At 40.5% G+C, this 19,952-nt stretch overlaps 1 protein-coding gene across 1 annotated transcript in view; it reads right to left on the bottom strand.

The window, feature by feature from the left end:
• Positions 1–19,952, bottom strand: part of TBC1D5 (TBC1 domain family member 5) — a 463,678-nt gene that overhangs the window by 186,944 nt on the left and 256,782 nt on the right. Inside the window, exons 6-9 of the mRNA XM_028129701.2 lie at positions 12,007–12,115; positions 10,409–10,498; positions 10,241–10,315; positions 8,029–8,096 (exon numbers count right to left, since the gene is read on the bottom strand). Of these exons, the coding sequence (XP_027985502.2) occupies positions 8,029–8,096; positions 10,241–10,315; positions 10,409–10,498; positions 12,007–12,115 (342 nt within the window). The remainder of the gene's footprint in view (positions 1–8,028; positions 8,097–10,240; positions 10,316–10,408; positions 10,499–12,006; positions 12,116–19,952) is intronic.

The following is a 19,952-nucleotide window of genomic DNA, read 5'->3' as shown; positions in this document are numbered from 1 at the left end:
CTTTATGAAAACTATAAACAAAAGGAAACACTAATTTGAGAAAGTTGGATCTTTTTTTTAACAATATATTTTATTGATTTTTTATAGAGAGGAAGGGAGAGGGATAGAGAGTTAGAAACATCAATGAGAGAGAAGCATCGATCAGCTGCCTCCTGCACACCCCCTGCTGGAGATGTGCCCACAACCCAAGGTACATGCCCTTGACCAGAATTGAACCTGGGACCCTTCAGTCTACAGGCCGACGCTCTATCCACTGAGCCAAACCAGTTAGGGCGAGAAAGTTGGATCTTTACAGATCTGACCATAATATGGAGATTTAGTAGGAAGGAATGGATTTAACTGATAAATGAGCTGCCTGAAGTGCTAACTGCAATAACCCTACAACAACCAGAAACAAAAGAACAGACATTGAAGGTGAGGACTAGCACATCCAATAGGCAATCAGATAAACCTTTAAACAGAGTCAAAGTTACAATGTAAAAGTAAGTTAAATAACTTTAATCATTTAATTGAAGGAAAAAGGAGAAGACATCTGAAGAAGATACTATTTGGCAATAGCTTATAAATATGTTAATTTGCAAATGATGTTATAGACACTATAAATATACTTTTAGAATAGACCTTGATAGACCAAATAACAGACTTCTATGGCATCTAATATGGAAATGATATTTTATTTCAAACTCATTACTTCCCATCATCTTAAATATTACTGAGTTTCATTTAATGTTTCAGCCTTTGAAGCATGGCAAATTGGATTGGAATGGGCGATTCAGGTTCTGAATCAGAAACACTGTAAAATGGAACTCCTGGATTTACCTTTTTATCAGTATTTTCAGAAATAAAAATGAGAAGAGTAACAACCTCATTAGGTTGAGATAAAGTACAATTAATTGAAATGAATATAAAACCCTTTGAGGCAAAAAAGAGTTAGTAGAATAAAAATATGATAAAATTAGTTGAAAGAAGAGATAATATTTAATACAGTGACAAATTCAATAATGATGCAACAATGCAGCTTGTGAGGTGAAATTATCTTATTTAAACTCAGAATAGCAGGCTGATAGTACTTTTTAAAGTGTGCTTATTTATATCTCTCATAAACATCAACTTGACTCTATACAGTGAGACAAAACAGCATTGGGTCCATGCCCTCCAAGGGCTTACTGTTAGGTTTCAAAGAGGAGATGGGCTAACACCAGAGCTCTTGTACATACTGTTTCTATCACAGCACCAGTTAATTTGGGCTGTAACTTTTTTGGCTGCTTTCTCTATTAGATTCTGAGCTTCTTAGGGGTCCTTGCCATATTTATCTTGGCATCTCCAGTGCCTGGCTCCCAGAGGAGATTAGAATAAATGCATTGAATATATTGGCAGATTGAATACCTTGGCAGGTCTAAATAAATATAAAAGTCTCAACAAAATTAAGGAAATCATCAGAAATTTATTAAGAAATTTCTACTAGAACATAGAATAGGCACAAGTTACTTCCAATTGTAAAGAATGGAAAATGCTCCATTAACAGGTTGGTGATGAACTCAGGCTTTGAAGAATGAACTCTCAGGAATCCAACAGGGAGGAGTAGGGTTAGTAGCATTCCCAAGGACAAGTAATGCAAAAACACAGAAAGCACAAAACCTGTTCAGGGAATCGTACCACAGCACTGGCCTAAAAGGGAATTGTGGAGAGACTTTCATATAAGGAGCCGGGACATTGCTACTCCATCCTAACATGTAAAAAGCTGAGAAGACTAAGAACCAATAACTCTTCTTGGATCCATAAGAATGGGGAAGACACAGGGCAAACTGCTGTCCCCAAAACTGGAGAGATAGACAGGCAAATACAGGGAGTCACAGCTTGTTACAGAGACTCACAAGTGGGAACCAGTGTGGGTAGGAAAATCTGAACTGTAACTGATGAATTACTGAGCTCATTGTGAACTACTCTGAGAGTCAAAATCTCCAGGTGAACCTGTCATAGAGGGGCCTCACAATATTGTGAGATCTATTTCCGGGAGCCGGACCAAGTTCCCACAGTAATATAAGAGAAAAATCCCCCTCAGCTTCCATCAAGGGGAAAGGAAAAGGAGCCAATGTGAACACAGCACTGTTCTTCTTAACAAGGCCAATTAAAAGACAAAGATTGTCAGCATGAATAATAATAATATAAAAGACCCAAATATATGTTACCTACAAGAAATCCATTTTAAATATAAAGACACATGTAGATTAAAAGTAAATGGATGGAGAAAAACATACCATACCAACACTAATTACAAGATAAAAAAGAGCATTACATAATAATAAAGGGGTCAATTATCCAAGAAGACAAAACAATCATTATTATGTATGAACCTAAAAAAATAGCATCAAACTATGTAAGGAAAGAACTACTAAAATTACTAAGAGAACCCATTTCCAAGGTTGGCAATTTCAACACCCTACAATCAGATGGACAGTTCTGGCAGGCCAAGGATCATTAAGGACATGGTTGAACTCAACATCATCAATTAACTGAATATAACTGACATGTACACTGAGTGGCCAGATTATTATGATCTCTGAATGCATAATAATCTGGCCACTCAGTGTATGTGTATTAGAGGCCCGGTGCATGAATTTGTGCATGGGTGGGGTCCAGCCAGCCTGGCCAGGGGGAGGGGAACATGGGTGGTTGGTCGGCCTGCCTGCTAGTCGAACTCCTGGTCAAGGGGACAATTTGCATACTAGCCTTTTATTATATAGGATATACACTGAGTGGCCAGATTATTATGCGTTCAGAGATCATAATAATCTGGCCACTCAGTGTATACACTACTTCATCAAATAACATCAGAATACACATTCTTCTCAAGCTCACGTAGAACATTCACAAAACAGACCACATTCTGGACCATAAAACACACCTTAACATATGTGACAGAATAGAAGTCATACAATGTCTGATCTCAGACCAGAGATCAATAACAGAAAGGTAAGTGAAATCCTAAAAGGGAGCTGTGTGTGTGTTAGTCCATTCTTCTGCAGACCACAGGGAGAGCCATAGAACCTTTAAGATGAAGCAAGTATCATGACTAGAAATGTGCTTTGAGGAGGCAGGGCTGTAACACATGGATAATACTGGAGAAGATAAGTAACAGATTCAAGAGAACAATAAACAAGAGACTCGAGGTGGGAGATAAAAAGAACCTGAAACAGAGCAGTAAAAATTAAACAGAACCGATGTGAGAAAACTAGATATAATGACTCCCTACTCTGTATTTAAAAATATAAAATATATACTCTCAACCCATCTACTCTTAGCCACCTTTAACAGTGCATCTTTAGTCTAAGTCACTAACATTACTCAACTTAGAATACTGCAATAGATTCATTCCTACCTCCACCTTCACCCCAGTATCACAGCAGCCAGAATTATCTTTTCAGATATCACACCCCTGCTCAAAATCCTCTAATGGCTTTCCATTGCAATTGGAATGAATTCCAAACTCCTCTCTGTGGGCTGTAGGACTGCTTGTCTGGAATTTGAGTTTATCTCAATGTCCCTGCTTAAAGCACTTGCTTCCAGCCACACCTGCCTTCCCTTTGTTCCTCTAACCCAGGCGTCTCAAACTACGGCCCGCGGGCCACATGTGGGTGTTTCTGCCGTTTTGTTTTTTTACTTCAAAATAAGGTATGTGCAGTGTGCATAGGAATTTGTTCATAGTTTTTTTTTTAAACTATAGTCCGGCCCTCCAACGGTCTGAGGGACAGTGAACTGGCCCCCTGTTTAAAAAGTTTGAGGACCCCTGCTCTAAATACTGAGCTTATTTTAACTGAGGGACTTTGCACCAGCTGTTCCTCTGCCTGGAATGTTCTTCCCCTAGATATTCACATGACTGGCTTTTAAAATTTGTTCACATCTCACCTCAAATGTCATCTTCTCAACGATGCCTTTTCTGATCACTGTTCCTAAAGCAGTCATCCCCTCTAGCTCTCCTATTACTCTTCTTCATTTCTTCAAAGCAATTACCTCCCTCTACAATTACCCTCTGTATCTATATATGCTTATTATCTCTCCCTCTACCAGCCTACAATAAAATGTACATCATGTGATAGCAGGACCTTGTCTGTCTTTTGCATCACCATGCTCCCCCCTCCCCCCCCCCCCCCCCGCCGCCTCTTCCAAAGGATCAGCCTGGAACAGTGTAGACATTCAATAGACATTTAAAAAAACAAATTTCTTATCACAGATGCCAGTGACTGAGTAGCATCGTATAACATTCGCTGAGCTGTACTTCCTTTTGTCTCCTATTGCATTATGAGCTGCCTTGCAGACTGAATTGAAAACCATGGATTTTTAGATCACGTAGTACCTTCTAGAGAGAATGTATTACCTAAAGTAGTAAAATTACTCAAGCTATTCAGCTTTTATGATTAGGCAATTTGGTGGCTTTACAATAAGACTGACAATCTTACCCTACAAACAAAGTTACCTACCACAAGATACATACAGAGATGACAAGGAAACTTACTCTAAATATGGAGAGAGCCTTCTGGGAAAGAAGGTATGCAACTTCCCCACTGTGCTATGGACTACAGGGTTTCCTAGCTGCTTTCCCTGAATCTCGGGTTTGCCAACTTAATTAAAATGTACCAGTGGAGATTAATTACAAGGTTATCCTATATAATAAAAGGCTACTATGCAAATCTACTGAACGGCGGAATGAACAGTCGCTATGACGCACACTGACCACCATGGGGTAGACACTCAATGCAGGAGCTGCCCCCTGGTGGTCAGTGCACGCCCACAGGGGGAGCACCACTCAGCCAGAAGCTGGGCTCACAGCTGGCAAGAGCAGCAGTAGTGGCAGGAACCTTTCCTGCCTCTGTGGCAGCACTAAGGACCCTTCAGGGGATGTCTGCCTGCCAGCTTAGGCCTGCTCCAGCAGGCAGACATCCTCTGAGGGGTCCCGGACTGCGAGAGGGTACAGGCCGGGCTGAGGAACACCCCCCACCCCCACTGCATGAATGTCGTGCACGGGGCCTCTAGTGTGTGTGTGTGTCTGTGTGTGTGTGTGTGTGTGTGTGTGTGTGTGTGTGTGTGTGTACTAGAGGCCCGGTGCACTGGGGGTGTATCCCTCAGTCCAGCCTGCACCCTCTCCAATCTGGGACCCATCGAGGGACATCCATCTCACAATCCAAGTCTGCTGGTTCCCAACTGCTCGCCTGCCTTCCTTCCTGATTGCTCCTAACTGCTTCTGCCTGCCAGCCTGATCACCCCCTAACCACTCCCCTACCAGCCTGATTGATGCCAAACTGTTCCCCTGCCAGCTTGATTGCCCCTAACTGCCCTCCCTGCAGGCCTGGTCGCCCCTTACTGCCCTCTCCTGCAGGCCTGGGTCCCCCCCAACTGCCCTTCCCTGCAGGCCCGGTCGCCCCCAACTTCCCTCTTCTGCCAGCCTGGTCACCCCCAACTGCCCTCCCTTGCAGGCTTGATCACCCCAACTGCCCTCCCTTGTGGGCCTGGTCCCTCCCACCTTCTCTCCCCTGCTGGCCATCTTGTGGTGGCCATCTTATGTCCACATGGGGACAGAGTCTTTGACCACATGTGGGCAGCCACCTTGTGTGTTTGAGTGATGGTCAATCTGCATATTACTCTTTTATTAGATAGGATAGAGGCCTGGTGCATGGGTGGAGGCCAGATGGTTTGCCCTGAAGGGTGTCCGGATCTGGGTGGGGGTTCCCTTGGGGCGTGGGGTGGCCTGGGCGAGGGGCCTGTGGTGGTTTGCAGGCCATGCCCCCCGGTGACCCAAGCGGAGACCCTGGTATCTGGGATTTATTTATCTTCTATAATTGAAACTTTGTAGCCTTGAGCAGAGGCCAGGGCTGGCCAGGAAGCTTGGCTTACTCCATCGCCGGGGGCAACCCAAGCCTCCTGCTCTCTCCAGCTCCGTGGCTGCACCCATTTTTGTTGGAATTTATTTATCTTCTATAATTGAAACTTTGTAGCCTTGAGCGGAGGCCAGGGCCAGCCAGAGCGGGCAGGAAGGTTGGCTTCCTCCATTACTGGGGAAACCCAAGCCTCCTGCTCACTCCGTGGCTGCATCCATCTTGGTTGGTTTAATGTGCATACTTGCTCCTGATTGGCTGGTGGACGTAGCTTGTGGGCGTAGCGGAGGTATGGTCAATTTGCATGTTTCTCTTTTATTAATGTATATATAATATATATACACACACACACACACACACACACACACACACACACACACACACTTATATACATGCCATAAGAAAAATGCATAGAAAATATGAAACCAAATAGTTACAAGAACACAGCTTCTAAGAAATAACACTTTCTAATAGCAAAGCAAAAATGTTTGAGCTAAGTAACCAAAATGATGAACAGACCCCAAAGCCACTTCCTATTAGGTTTGGCTATCGGCATTTTATTTCCCCCTCTGCTTGCTGTTTCTTTTAACCAATCTGGCCCACCTGGCCTCTGAGTGTGTGCCTCTGCCCTGTGGCACATGTCCTCCACTTCCATCTAATAATGGTATGAACACTATCACCCTTATTAGCCACTTCAAGCTGAAGTGGTCAATTTTTCTAAGATAACTGCCTAGCATCTGAAAGAAAGAGGTACCTTTACCGCCGAGTTAGCAATATATACCTTGGATTTTGTTTTTAGAGACCTGTTTTACTGCCACCAATTACCTAGTTACTTAAATGACTGATAAGGAAACTTATTCTTTTTGTTTTATTCACAAATGTTAATTGAGTGCCTCCTGTGCATCAACACAATGGCCTTCTACTTTCCAAGACAATTATGGGGCGTTGCACATAGCCACCCAGACACCTCTGAGTGGAGCTTCCCTGTAAGTGGTTATTCTGGTAACTGGATAACTCAAGCTCATCAAAATGATCCCAAACCTTTATTCCCAAACCAATATTATTGCCAGCTTTCTAAGATTTTGTTGTGTTCTGAACTCAAGATTCCTCTGAATTTTTTGAAGCAAATTTCATTTGTTAAATATATAGAATAACCTTAAAAGTAGTCCATGTCATTTGGTTATTCTGTTTGGATATGGAAAGAGAGGAATAGCAGAGAGCCAGAGGCCCTGACACTGTGACAAATCTAGTAGGAGTTGAACTAAGAGTAGGCAGACAGGCAAAGCTGCGGAAGGACTTGGAAGAAGACCCCAGAGATACTCACGAATCTGTATACCTGGCTCATCCTAGACCCCAATGATTAAATCAAATTTAATAGCATGTATGTGCTTTTATATAGTTTAAAGTATAAACATATCTCATTTGCTTCTATTACAAATATATTCATATAACAACACTATGAGGTGATTGCTATTTTCCCCATTTTATAGAAAAGGACACTCAGGAGAAAGACATTCATTGAAAGTAATTTGCTCAAGATTACAGCATATGTTGCTATAACTTATCCTAGGATCTTCTTACACAAATGCCATGTACTTCTTACTACTTGACCCAGAAAAATGAGGTCAACGAATAAAAGGTATGGATATTGACTATGTGCTAAATAAGAAACTGCTTTTTCACATGGTAAATCCTGAGTAGACTGAGAGAATAAATTGTTTGCAAATCTCAATGGCTTCAAGAGGAAGGAAAATAAAAAGGGTAAAAGTAATAGCAGTCATTCAAAAAAGTAATTTGGTTAGAAAGGAATTCAAAGGTGTAAAGCAAGAGATAAATATTTCTAGCAATACCCGTATTATGAATACATAATGCAACCTTATTCAGAAGCACATGACTTAAAATAATTGTTGAAAATTGAAAAAAATGATTAAATATTATTTTAAGAGTGTCAACATCATAAATACAATAATTTATTTTGAAAAATGGAACACAGAAATCTGTATTTTAAGAATAGAAAATTATAGTTATTATCAAAACTAGGCCAAAATAACTTTGTTATTAACATAAAGCTCCTCAATAGATTTTGGATTTTGCTAAAATACAAAGAGGTAATACTGATTTTAATTAATGAAAGTAATTTATAAATAGTTCTACATACGTTCTTGTGACATCTTGTTCAATCATTGATCGGAGTTCTTTATCTTGGAAGAACTTGTTCCAAAGACTCTGAAATAAAAAGAACCTATTTAAATAATCTCATACCTTTGTTTGACTTTGATGATCTCAATTTAATAATTTAAATGATTAAATTTATCCTTCTTTGAGTTATCATTTCACAGTGCATATAGAAAACCTGAAAATGGAGCAATTTTATTAAATTCTAGTTTACTTTCAGACACATCTTTATTCTAACATCAATTTTTCCAGAGATATTATTATATATAAATTATTTTCTGTTATCTATATAAAATGAACAATACTTTTACTACTACGTACACAGTACTACCTCTAAACAACAAAAAAGTCTGCTTGGATTAGAGTAGGCCATAGCCCAACTGCTCAGACATGAACCTAGCCTGAATTCCCAATGTTTTCTACAAAGTTTGGTCTTCCAATTTAATAGTTTTTTGTTGTTGTTAATCCTCACCTGAGGATATTTTTTCCATTGAATTTTAGAGAGAGATTGGGAAGGAGGGAGGTAGGAAAGAAGAGAGAGGAAGAGGGAAACATCAATGTGAGAGAGAGACATTGACTGGCTACCTCCCACATGCCTCCTGACTGGGGCTGGAAATAAACCCACAATCCTTTAGTGCAAGGGCCAATGCTCTAACCACTTAGCCCCACCAGACAGGGCCCAATTGAATAGATTTTTATGTATTTCTTAAAATGTAAATTTAAGTAAAGTTTTAGAATTTACTTAACAGTATTTTATGCTGCTATACCATAGACCAGTGATGGCGAACCTATGACACGCGTGTCAGCACTGACACGCGTAGCCATTTCTGATGACATGCGGCCACTGAGGTGGCCGCATGCCGAGGATGAAACATTTGCTGCTCCTGAGGATAAAACATTTGCGAAATAATGTTTTTTCCTCAAAGTGACACACTACCCGAGTTATGCTCAGTTTTTTGGCGAAGTTTGACACACCAAGCTCAAAAGGTTGCCCATCACTGCCATAGACTATATTATAATAATTACGAGAGGCCTGGTGCACAAAATTTGTGCACGGATAGGTTCCCTAGGCCTAGCCTGCGATCAGGGCTGATCGGGGCCTTCCTTCCCTGGCTGCGGTCTTCCTTCATTCCGCACTGACCCCTGGTGGTCAGCGCACCTCATAGTGAGCAATTGAACTCCTGAGGGGACACTTTGCATATTAGCCTTTAATATATATAGATATGTCTCAGGGGAAAATGATAATGTTACATATTAACTAAAAAAAAATTTCTATTAGTAGGATACAAGGAATTACAACAGTAATTAAAAAAGTTATACAACACTTATGAAGAAGTAATTATTCCTAGTCTTCACGAGAATATGAGTGGAGGTATGTCTAACCTTTTCCCTATCTTTAAAAACTTCTTCATGGAATCACTACAAATAGTTAGTTTCCTTTCTTCCTCTGAGTTAGTCCTACAAAGTGAAACCTTCTCTATTTCTATCATACAGGGAGGCTTTCTTACCGCTCCCTATAGCACCCTTGATAAAATAGTTCCATCCTTATCTTTTTGCTCTTCTAGCTTGTCCTTAGTTCTTAAAGACCCCCTTGGGACTTCTCCTTTGTAGTGCCATTCCACAGAAATGGATCATACACTTCCTCCAACACGGTATCTACACTAATAAAAGAGAAACATGCAAATTGACTGTCACTTCACGACACCCAGCAGCCAATCAGGAGTATGCAAATTAACCCAACAAAGATGGCAGCAGCCCCACCCGCCAGCTGCTCCAGACCTCTGGGCAGCACGCATGCAGGCGTGGAGCAGCCAGGCAGGGTGGGATGCCTGCTATGAGGGGGAGGGCCGGGGGCGGAGGGAGCTACAGGAGCGGCGCTCCGGCTGGAGTGAAGACTGAAGGCTCCGGCCGGAGCAAAGACGGAAGGTGGCGGCCAGAGCGAAGGCCTGGGTCCCGGGTGCCAGAGGAAAACCAGTGCCGGCAGCCAGGGGAAGGCCTATTGCACGAATCTTCGTGCAATGGGCCTCTAGTATATATATAGATGAGAAAGTTTCCATGAGGTTTTAGGTAGTATGTGGGGGTTAAAAATATAGTTGGTATGAAATAACTCTGCTTTTGTGGTAACTGACAACCAGTCTGATAAACACGTGCTTATGGGTAAAAGAAGTTGCGATATGAATAAACTCGAAATTTACCCCTTCATCCTGTGAAAGGGGATTATTGATCATCAGGTCCTGCTGGCCAACGACCTTCCTCGGGTTGGTGATGTGCTGGGGAAGAAAGAAAGAAAACAAGAGATCAGAGGTCACTGGACTTTAAAGCACACATTTGAAAACACTTATATTAATTAAAGTGCAACTTACTATTTCTTTGATGTTGCTATACCATGCTCTTAATTCTTTAATTTTACTTATCCACTGATTTTTATCTTGAGGAAGAACACAAAGAAATAGCTGTCAAGAAGAAAAAAAAAACTTTTATAAAAATCATAAGAAGTAAAGTGTGAAACTATGCCAAAGAGAATCACCTGAAAATTAAGATATTCATATTCTTGGCATTTCATATTCCTATCATCATTCTAATTCTCAATAAATTTGGAGATATTTAAGAAATATATATTTTCATAATCCAAATGTGAACAAAGGCCACCCTCCCCTCAAGATCTCAAAAGCTACAACACAAAATGGAAGCAACCTTCTCTCCAGATACATATATATATATATACATATATATATAAATGAACCAAAAAATTCATTGAGGTTCAAGTGTGATTCTAATTTTACAGTCCTAAATTGCTATGCCAGTGAAATGGAGAAGTACTGTTTGGGGTAAGAGAGGACATTAACAGGCATAAGGTCCAGTTAGTAATTTCAAGGTTTAAAATTTGTCCTGAATGAAGCAGGTAGAGGACTTCTAGAGCAATCTGAGGACACAGCCTGAGAAGTGAAGTTATTCCTTTCTGCTGAATCACAGCAGAAAATTCAATTTACAACCGACAATCAGCTTATGAAAATAACAAGCATTCTTAAAAAGACAAATTTGATTTAATTTAGCTTAATACATTAAAATACATCTGGATTTGAGTTTATTTTCCACAAATGAAGGACACTAAAAGTTAAACAACAAAGAATGGAGGGGGGTGAGACACAAATATTTGTATACAAATATTTCATCAGCAGGTCTCCTGCCTTAACTGCCTACATCTATCAGAAGAAAAATGTATTTTAATTATTAAATCTAAATTATTAAATCTAAAACTGTCTAATACATCATGTTTCCTTACTGTCTGTACTTGCAAACTCCGGATGCTCAATTCATGCAGACTTACGCTAAAAAACTTCCAGTAAAAGTCATTTTAGAAATGTGACTAAACCTAAATTAATTCATTTTGAGTAGAAAAAGGGACAATATTTCCAAGCAACTAAAATGATAATTGTGGATTATTATTACCAGTTTTGGTAGCCAATGGCCCTTTCTTTTAGAAAGAGATTGACCTAATTTCCTTCACTTCTTGCTGCCTACACTTTGTGTTTCCAGTCAAAGAAATATAAAAAAATCTTTCCTATCTGCTAGTTATGAAGAGAAAAGGAAGAATGGATAAATGATGGCACTAGATATAATAGGAATCTGAAAGTGAATCCCCCTCTGCCCCTGCCCCGCTTCAACAGTTTCTGTAGCGGCTGGGGCATGTTAAGGTGTTGCTTTGAATTCTGCACCATCGAATGAGATGAAAAAACTGTTATTTCAAAGGACTTATTACCATCACCAGTTATTCAGAACTAAGGTGGTTCAACCTTATTAGTAAATGTTCTATGAAAGATAAGCATGGATGGCCAAAAAAAAGTCTCAAGTGCAGCTCCTGGAAAATTCAGTGATCCCCCGAATGGGTAATCTTCCAGGGTATCAGGTAATGTGTTGGTATACTGCAACCGAAAACTGTAAATAAATATTTTCTTCTTACCTTCCAGCAAATGCTGCGGAACCTGCTGCTTCTCAGCTGCCCATTAATCCCCTTCTGCCTTATTGTTGCCAAGTAATTGTTGTTTACAAAGAGTTCCTCCCATTCTTTCCTATATGCAAGAAACCAAAGCATGGAGATCCTTTTGTTAAAATTCTTCTGCTTGGAGAGGAGTGCTACAGGAAATTAATTTTAAATAAGTCTAAGAAATGCAACTTTTAAGACGTATATATTTAGTTGTGCACTGTTTCTGAACGCATGGCTGTCTTTTTGGACAGAGTTCTTCTGTAGATTTAATGAATATGTAGATAGCTATAATTATGCCAGCTACTGAAATTCATAATGTCTATGGAGGCTATTCCATTTCCTCTAAAATGTTGGTAGTGCAGTTCAGTGAATAGACAAGACAAAAAATGAATATTAGCATAAGCTTATGACTGCTTTAGCCATTGACAAAGATATACGTGCTCCAAAAACACACAATAAAAAGGTGCATTGTTGATTACATTTGCTTCTCACATGAAATATCTGTTGAAATGAACCCATTTCTCTTCAATGTCAGGCTGGCAGGTAGATATACCAGAAGACTGCTTTCTTTTACTTTTTAGTGCTATTTGCTATTGAAATCTCTGCAACTTCTTTCTACATGATCTGTTTTAAAATTTTAACAGGTGCAGGCAAATTTGAAAAAAATAAACATCAAAAAATTAAAAAGCCTCACTGTAAAAACTGTTAAAGGCAAGCTTGAGTACCTTGCAGTACCTATGGCTGAGTAGATAAACAACTGAAATATGCCTCCCAGGCACGCAGACACCAGGGGCCTAACACCTGTGCCTCATTAATATACAAGTAAATCTGCTCTACTGGGAAACAATTGGAAATTAATTGTCCCAAACCACTTACTGAGTTTGAATAAAGGAAGTAGACTTATATTCCCAGCATCTTATACCAAACTAAACATCAAGAATCATTCGTCAACAGTTGAGGCAACCTAGTACAGCTTTATGAAATTTCTCTCAGATATAATAATGCCACAAGAAATGTGTAATTTGAAATTTTTTAATCAAAGCTAAAGCCTGGCAATCTCTTCAGAGACTTACTCAAAAGAAAGCCTCTGAAACCCTCAATCACCCTTCTCCACACACATGCAGCTGCGATTGACCAGACCCGACTTATTTTGAGAAAGGCCAGTCTTGCACGCTCTGCTATCTGACACCCAGGAATGTAACCAACTGTATACGTGGAGTTAAAAAACCAGACTATGGAGCAAGCACATCTTCTCCACAGTTTTCCAGAAGAGTTTCCAGGGCAATGGCACATTCCCGCTGCCTCGAGCAGGAGAATCTCCAGCCTCAGCCCTGTAGCACTGCTCTTTGTCCCACCAACCCTCTGCCTTGTGGGTAAGTATCTTGAGTGGGACACACACCCCAGAAATGCATTTCTACCACCACTCCATGCAAACTTCCTATTCTCATCACTCTATTCGTAAGAGAGATAATATTTCATTTTTATTTTAATTTGATTTTATATCATTAATGAAACTGAAAATTTATCATGCTTTTAGGTCATTTTATATCTCCTCTTTTTACAACTTCCTTTCTTGTCCTTTGCCTATGTTAAGATGTATAGGATAGTGGGTAAGAAAACAGACATGAAACCACACTCCTGGGATCAGAAAAACAGCCAATGTACGAGCTACTTAACTAGCTATGCAATCATGAGCAAGCTACTTCATCTCGTGTCTCTGTTTCATCATCTGTAAAATGGAATAATAATAGTATCATCTCCCTCAAAGAATTACTATGAGGATTTAACTATATGACAGACCCTCAGAAGGATGCACTGTATATCGTAACATTCAATAAATAATATCCTATCTAATAAAGAGGTAATATGCAAATTGACCATCACTCCAACACACAAGATGGCTGCCCCATGTGATCAAAGATGGCTGCCCCCATATGGACACAAGATGGCCACCACAAGATGGCCAGCAGGGGAGTGCAGTTGGGAGAGACCAGGCCTGCAAGGGAGGGCAGTTGTGGGTGATCAGATCTGCAGGGGAGGGCAGTTAGGGGTGACCAGGCCAGTAGAGGAGGGCAGTTGGGGGTGACCACGCCTGCAGGGAAGGGCAGTTGGGGGTGACCAAGCCTGCAGGGGAGGGCAGTTAGGGGCAATCGAGCTGGCAGGGAGCAGTTAGGCATCGATCAAGCTGTCAGGGAGTGGTTAGGGGGTGATCAGGCTGGCAGGCAGAAGCGGTTAGGGGCAATCAGGCAGGCAGGCAGGCAGGTGAACAGTTGGGAGCCAGCATCCTGGATTATGAGAGGGTCTGTCATATAGTTAAATCCTTCTGAGGGTCTGTCATATAGTTAAATCCTCATAGTAATTCTTTGAGGGAGATGATATTATTATTATTCCATTTTACAGATGATGAAACAGAGACACAAGGAGGTTAAGTAGCTTGCTCATGATTGCATAGCTAGTTAAGTAGCTCGTACATTGGCTGTTTTTCTGATCCCAGGAGTGTGGTTTCATGTCTGTTTTCTTACCACTTTCCTGCCATCTATATGTATTTTTAACCCAATCCTCTTGATTGTTCTACACCCTGAAGCTTTTTAATTTGTATGTAATATAAACCTAACATTAGTTTATCTTGATGATCTTTCCATTGTGTTTACGCTGAAGTAGTTCTTAGCCACTCTAAGTTCAAAGAAATAGTCACTGAAATCTTATGGTTTTAAAAATCACTTAGGTCCATTTGTGTTGCCTATAGTATTTTAAATACATTATCTATTTTCCAACAATATCACATACATTATCCATCTCTTATTGTTCAAGTTTTGTTTTTATCCAGGTTTTAATAATACTCGAAGATGAGATCAGCAATGAGTACAAAGAACATTACAGGAGTATATCTCAGAAACTGTACATTTATATAGCTTGTGGTCTATAAACAAAAAGCGCAGATTTCAAATGTATTTTAAACCCAAGAGGAATCAGAACTCGTGAGAGACGATGCAGTTCCATGGCCTGAAAACACTGATGCATTCTAGATCAGAGACGGAAGTGTGAGGCAATGACTCCCTAGCTCTTGAAAAATCAGCTTCTATTCAAAGGTACCAAGATATTGTGAAAGTAGACACAGCTGGTGGCTGGATTCATTGCCATCTTGTGAAGTAAGCAGCCTTTTAAGGTCAAGTTACATACTACTTATGTAATGAAGGATAATCATTTGTTAGCTTAAATAAGATCCTGTGCCTTGATTACAGGGTTGGCAAAGAGAAAAGGAGACTGAGGCATGTGAAATGGAAACACTATCTCTGAAATTCACAATCATTTAAATTTATTCATGGGTACTTATAGTTCCAATTAAGCTTTAACATCTCAAACTGATGAAGAGCTCTAACAACAGAGCAACATAAAGCTACAAGATAGCCTATTAATTGTCTTTCTCTCCTCTGGAATAGTGTTTTGTTAATAAACTGTGATACAGAGTATACATAATAAACATTTAGTGCCTACCATGTGCTTAACACTCAAATATATATATATATATTTTAAAGCATAAAGTTAAAAGAATAGATGTATATGCAAACCAATAATGATGTGATTAAGACAAAGTACTCTGATAATACAAAGGAGGGGAGAAGAGTTTTGTATCTAAAATTTAATACTCAGTATAGAAAATAATAAATAGTAGCACCAGGAGCACGTAGCACCATGTTGGATGAGATGCTACATCCAACAACTGAGCTGTCAGAGGTTAGACAGACCTTCAAGGGCAAAATGTTGAAAAGTTTAGCCCTTTGAGGGGAGCTGGACTACTGGACTTGGGAAGAGAAGAGTAAGTACTGAGGATCCAGTGGTGGAATTTTTCAGTTTAATTAACAAAAAATAAAAGGTAGTTGCTAAACTTGGTCATACATTTAAAGTATATATATTCCTTTATTGCAAAAATCAGGCAATGATGCTATTAATATGCTTAAATTCCACCTATGTCATAATATGTAAGGTTTTGGATATGTCACCTTTTTAAAAATCATCACCTGAGGATATGTTTTTATTGATTTTTAGAGAGGAAGAGAGAGAGAAACATCAATCAGTTGCCTCCCATAGGTGCCCTGATGGGGGATCGAACCCGAGACCTTTTGGTGTATGGGACAATACTCCAACCAACTTAGCCACCCAGCCAGGGCTAGATATTATCACTTTTAACCTCTAAAACAACCCTCCTAGGGTAACTATATTTAATCCTCTTTATAAATTAGAAAACTAAGACTCAGAAAAATTAAATAGGCTGTCAATAGAAAATAAAAAGGAATGAGAATTAGCTTGAGCATTTTCCTGGAATAACATGGAAGACACTACTACAGGGAACATGATACTCCAGATATCCAAGACAAAAATTGCCCCTGGCAACAAGGCAAGATATTAGTGTGACCTTATACTTTCTTCCTTAGATTTTTAGTCTTTGAACATCAAATCCAAGGGTATAGAGAAAAGTTGTCACCAGTTGGACTGAGAAGGTAAGTCAACAACTGCTGTGAGTGGTTATGGACTTCCAGGAACATTTAGATTTGTAAAAGCCTCAAATGCAACAGATTAGAGACTTGGGCCTTGAGGACTCTCTTGACATAGCACTAGTGCCATCTAGTGGCAATTACTCTGCCTTGCAGGTACTGGGTCCCTGAAAACATAACCAGCTTCTCAGCAGAGGCAGGTTTCATTTCTCATGCCAATGTTAATGAATTAGTAGTGGCTGCCTTGGAAGCACTGTGTTGAGAAGGATTCTGAGCCTACCCCAGTCCTCCTCAAGAACGTTGTTACTAATTAAAAATGTTGGCCATGAGCGCTGCAATAATTTCTAAGTAAATGAAATCAAATTCTGCAGCAGCAGTTGCTGCCTTCCCTCTAAGACCAACTTAGGTAGTTAAGCCTCCTGCAAGAGTTTTTTTTTAAACATGGAGATCAACTAGAGTATGCAGAGAATAAAAACACAGCTGGTGATCATAAGGTACTGTCTATTTCTAATTATGTATTTTAAGGTAGTATTTTCCCAAGCTTTGAACATAAAATTAATATGAAACTAGTTAAAGCCTTCTAAATATAATTATTTAAATACTTTTGTAACCTAAATAATGCATAAGTGACTTAATTATGTGGCAATTCTGGACTAGAAAATTTCTGAATTGTCCCAAATGGTGATACCCTCGAGCAGTGGTTGGCAAACCGCGGCTCGCGAGCCACATGCGGCTCTTTGGCCCCTTGAGTGTGGCTCTTCCACAAAATACCACGTACGGACGAGCACATACACTGCGATTGAAACTTCGTGGCCCATGCACGGAAGCAGGTTTTTGGCCTGGGGTGAGTCTATTTTGAAGAAGTGGCGTTAGAACACTCAAGGGGCCAAAGAGCCGCATGTGGCTCGCGAGCCGCCGTTTGCCGACCACTGCACTAGAGAATACATTTTATACTGTATACTAGCATTCCTGTTGCAGGAAAAATCCTGCAATAGGATTTCCTGCTGCACTCTACCCCGCCTCCCTTCCTCCTTTGTCACCCGCCCCGCCTTCTCCTCCAGCCCGCCCGCGTTTCCCTTCACCCCCGCCCCGCCTCCGCCCTGCCCTTGTCACCCGCCCCGCCTTCTCCTCCAGCCCGCCCGCGTTTCCCTTCACCCCTGGCCCCGCCTCCGCTCCGCCCTTGTCTCCCGCCCCGCCTTCTCCTCCAGCCCGCCCGCGTTTCCCTTCACCCCCGCCCCGCCTCCGCCCCGCCCTTGTCACCCGCCCCGCCTTCTCCTCCAGCCCGCCCGCGTTTCCCTTCGCCCCTGCCCCGCCTCTCCTCTGCCCTTGTCGCCTGCCCCGCCTTCTCCTCCAGCCCGCCCGCGTTTCCCTTTGCCCCCGGCCCCGCCTCCCCTCTGCCCTTGTCGCCTGCCCCGCCTTCTCCTCCAGCCCGCCCGCTTTTCCCTTCGCCCCCGGCCCTGACTTCGCTCCTCCCTTCTCCTCTCCCCGACCCCCCCCGCCCCGGCTTGCTTGCTTCTTCTAAGCTTTACTCCCTTCTGCAGCTCTTGGCTTCTTTCGACGCTGTCGTGATATGCAAATTAGCTGCCATCTTTGTTGGGGTAATTTGCATACTCGTCCTGATTGGTTGGTGGGCGTGGCTTGGCTGGTGGGCGTGGCTTAGGGTAGCGAAGGTGCGGTCAATTTGCATATTTGTCTATTATTAGATTAGATTTTATATGATGGCTTCTACTCCATTTTCGGGCATTATTTCGACAAGGGAGAATGTCTCTATGGGGCTCAAATGACTACAATAATTGAAAGAGCTCAGAGACTACATAGAGTCTACTCTTAGAATCTTTAATACTTGGTTTAGAGAAGCTACTTTGATTTTTACTGATGATGAAAGCTGCTGAGGGCAGAGAAGGGATTATCTCTGGGGAATAGGAAGGAGGGTGGACACATGTTTCTTGGAAGTGTCCTAAGGGGATGTGTGCTAGAGGAGTCCTCAAAGATGACCCCTAGATAACTGATAGGTTGTTTATAGCCTATAAGGTTGGCCAGTCAACCATGATCATCATTTTTGATATTTGACTAGAATAATAGTAAAACTCAACGCCAGGGCAGGATGAAATTGATCTTGAAGCAGGATAAACTCAGAGTTAGATGAGTAGAAAATATTTGAAGGTAAAAAAAGTGAACCTGATGCAAAAAGATTTATACAACTTTTTAATCCTAAAGTGCATGCCAATATTTGAAAAATCGCCCTATTATCCTATTTGCTTTATCAAATGCATAGGAAAAAGGGAACAATAAACTTGTAATCTGTTTCTAATCTGTCTAGAAACACAGTGAAAGATTTCTATTAATGAAGGACTGTGCTATAATTCCAATACTCCATGTAAGAATATGTAACTTTATAACATCTTAAAGGTATGATTTAAAAAAATACTATTCAAATAGAACAAGGAACATCTAAAGTAAAAATCAATGGGAATGTGAGAAGCGTAAATTAGGTATGTCGGCATCAGACTGCAGTGTGGCACCAGATCTGGTTAAGCTATAACATTAGGGCTGCAGGTGCCAAGATCAACCAGATAAACACTGATGTTATCTATAATTACCTCATTTTTAGCTTAAATCACAGGTAATGAGGGAACTCAGAGATTTTAAAAGGCAATTAGAAAGTCTACTGGCTTTTTTGCTTCCTGTATCAGGAATTTTTTAAAACTTACTTTTATTTAGAGCTTTTTTCCTCCATAATGAAACATCAGAACATAGCACTTACATGTAAAAAAAAACAGAATGCACAATTGCTCATAAGCTTAAAATGAATTTCTTCTGTGTCTAGGTGAAATGTGTTCTCATGTGACGAGGCTACCTTGAAACAAAGGCAATCATAGCTCAGTTGTTAAAAGTAACTCATGATGATGTTTTGATTCAGGTTTGAACTTAACATTGAATTGAGAAATCTTGAGCCTCTACCTCTATATCCACAAGGACATAAAGAACTGAGTAGCAACAGTTTTGGACTGTCAGATAAAATAGTCTTTTTTTTTAAAAAAAAATAAAACATGTATTATTTTCTTCAAAATGTTTTAAGATTTTCTAAATTCAGGGTCATGTTAAAGTAGGTAAACTCAACAAACATATTATTTAGAAAATGAATCAAATAAAGCTATATCATAAGGTTATAAAAAAATTAAGTACATAAAAAAGACACATAATCAAAGGATCAGCATTTAGAAATGAGGTGAGAAAGGGATCCTGTACCAGACAATGCCTATGAAGTTGTCTGGAATGAATACCTTTTATATTCCATGGCTTACAGATGTTTCTTATATAATTAATAAGGAAAATCCCCTTCTCCAGCCACCTCCCTGCAGACCTTCCCTCCCTCTTCCCATTCCCCACCCACCACACTTAGCTTGAGATTTGTGGGAATTAGCATGA

This window comes from Eptesicus fuscus, chromosome 18, assembly GCF_027574615.1.
Source record: "Eptesicus fuscus isolate TK198812 chromosome 18, DD_ASM_mEF_20220401, whole genome shotgun sequence".
NCBI classification, from domain to species: domain Eukaryota; kingdom Metazoa; phylum Chordata; class Mammalia; order Chiroptera; family Vespertilionidae; genus Eptesicus; species Eptesicus fuscus.
This window is presented reverse-complemented; position numbering and strand designations above follow the sequence as displayed.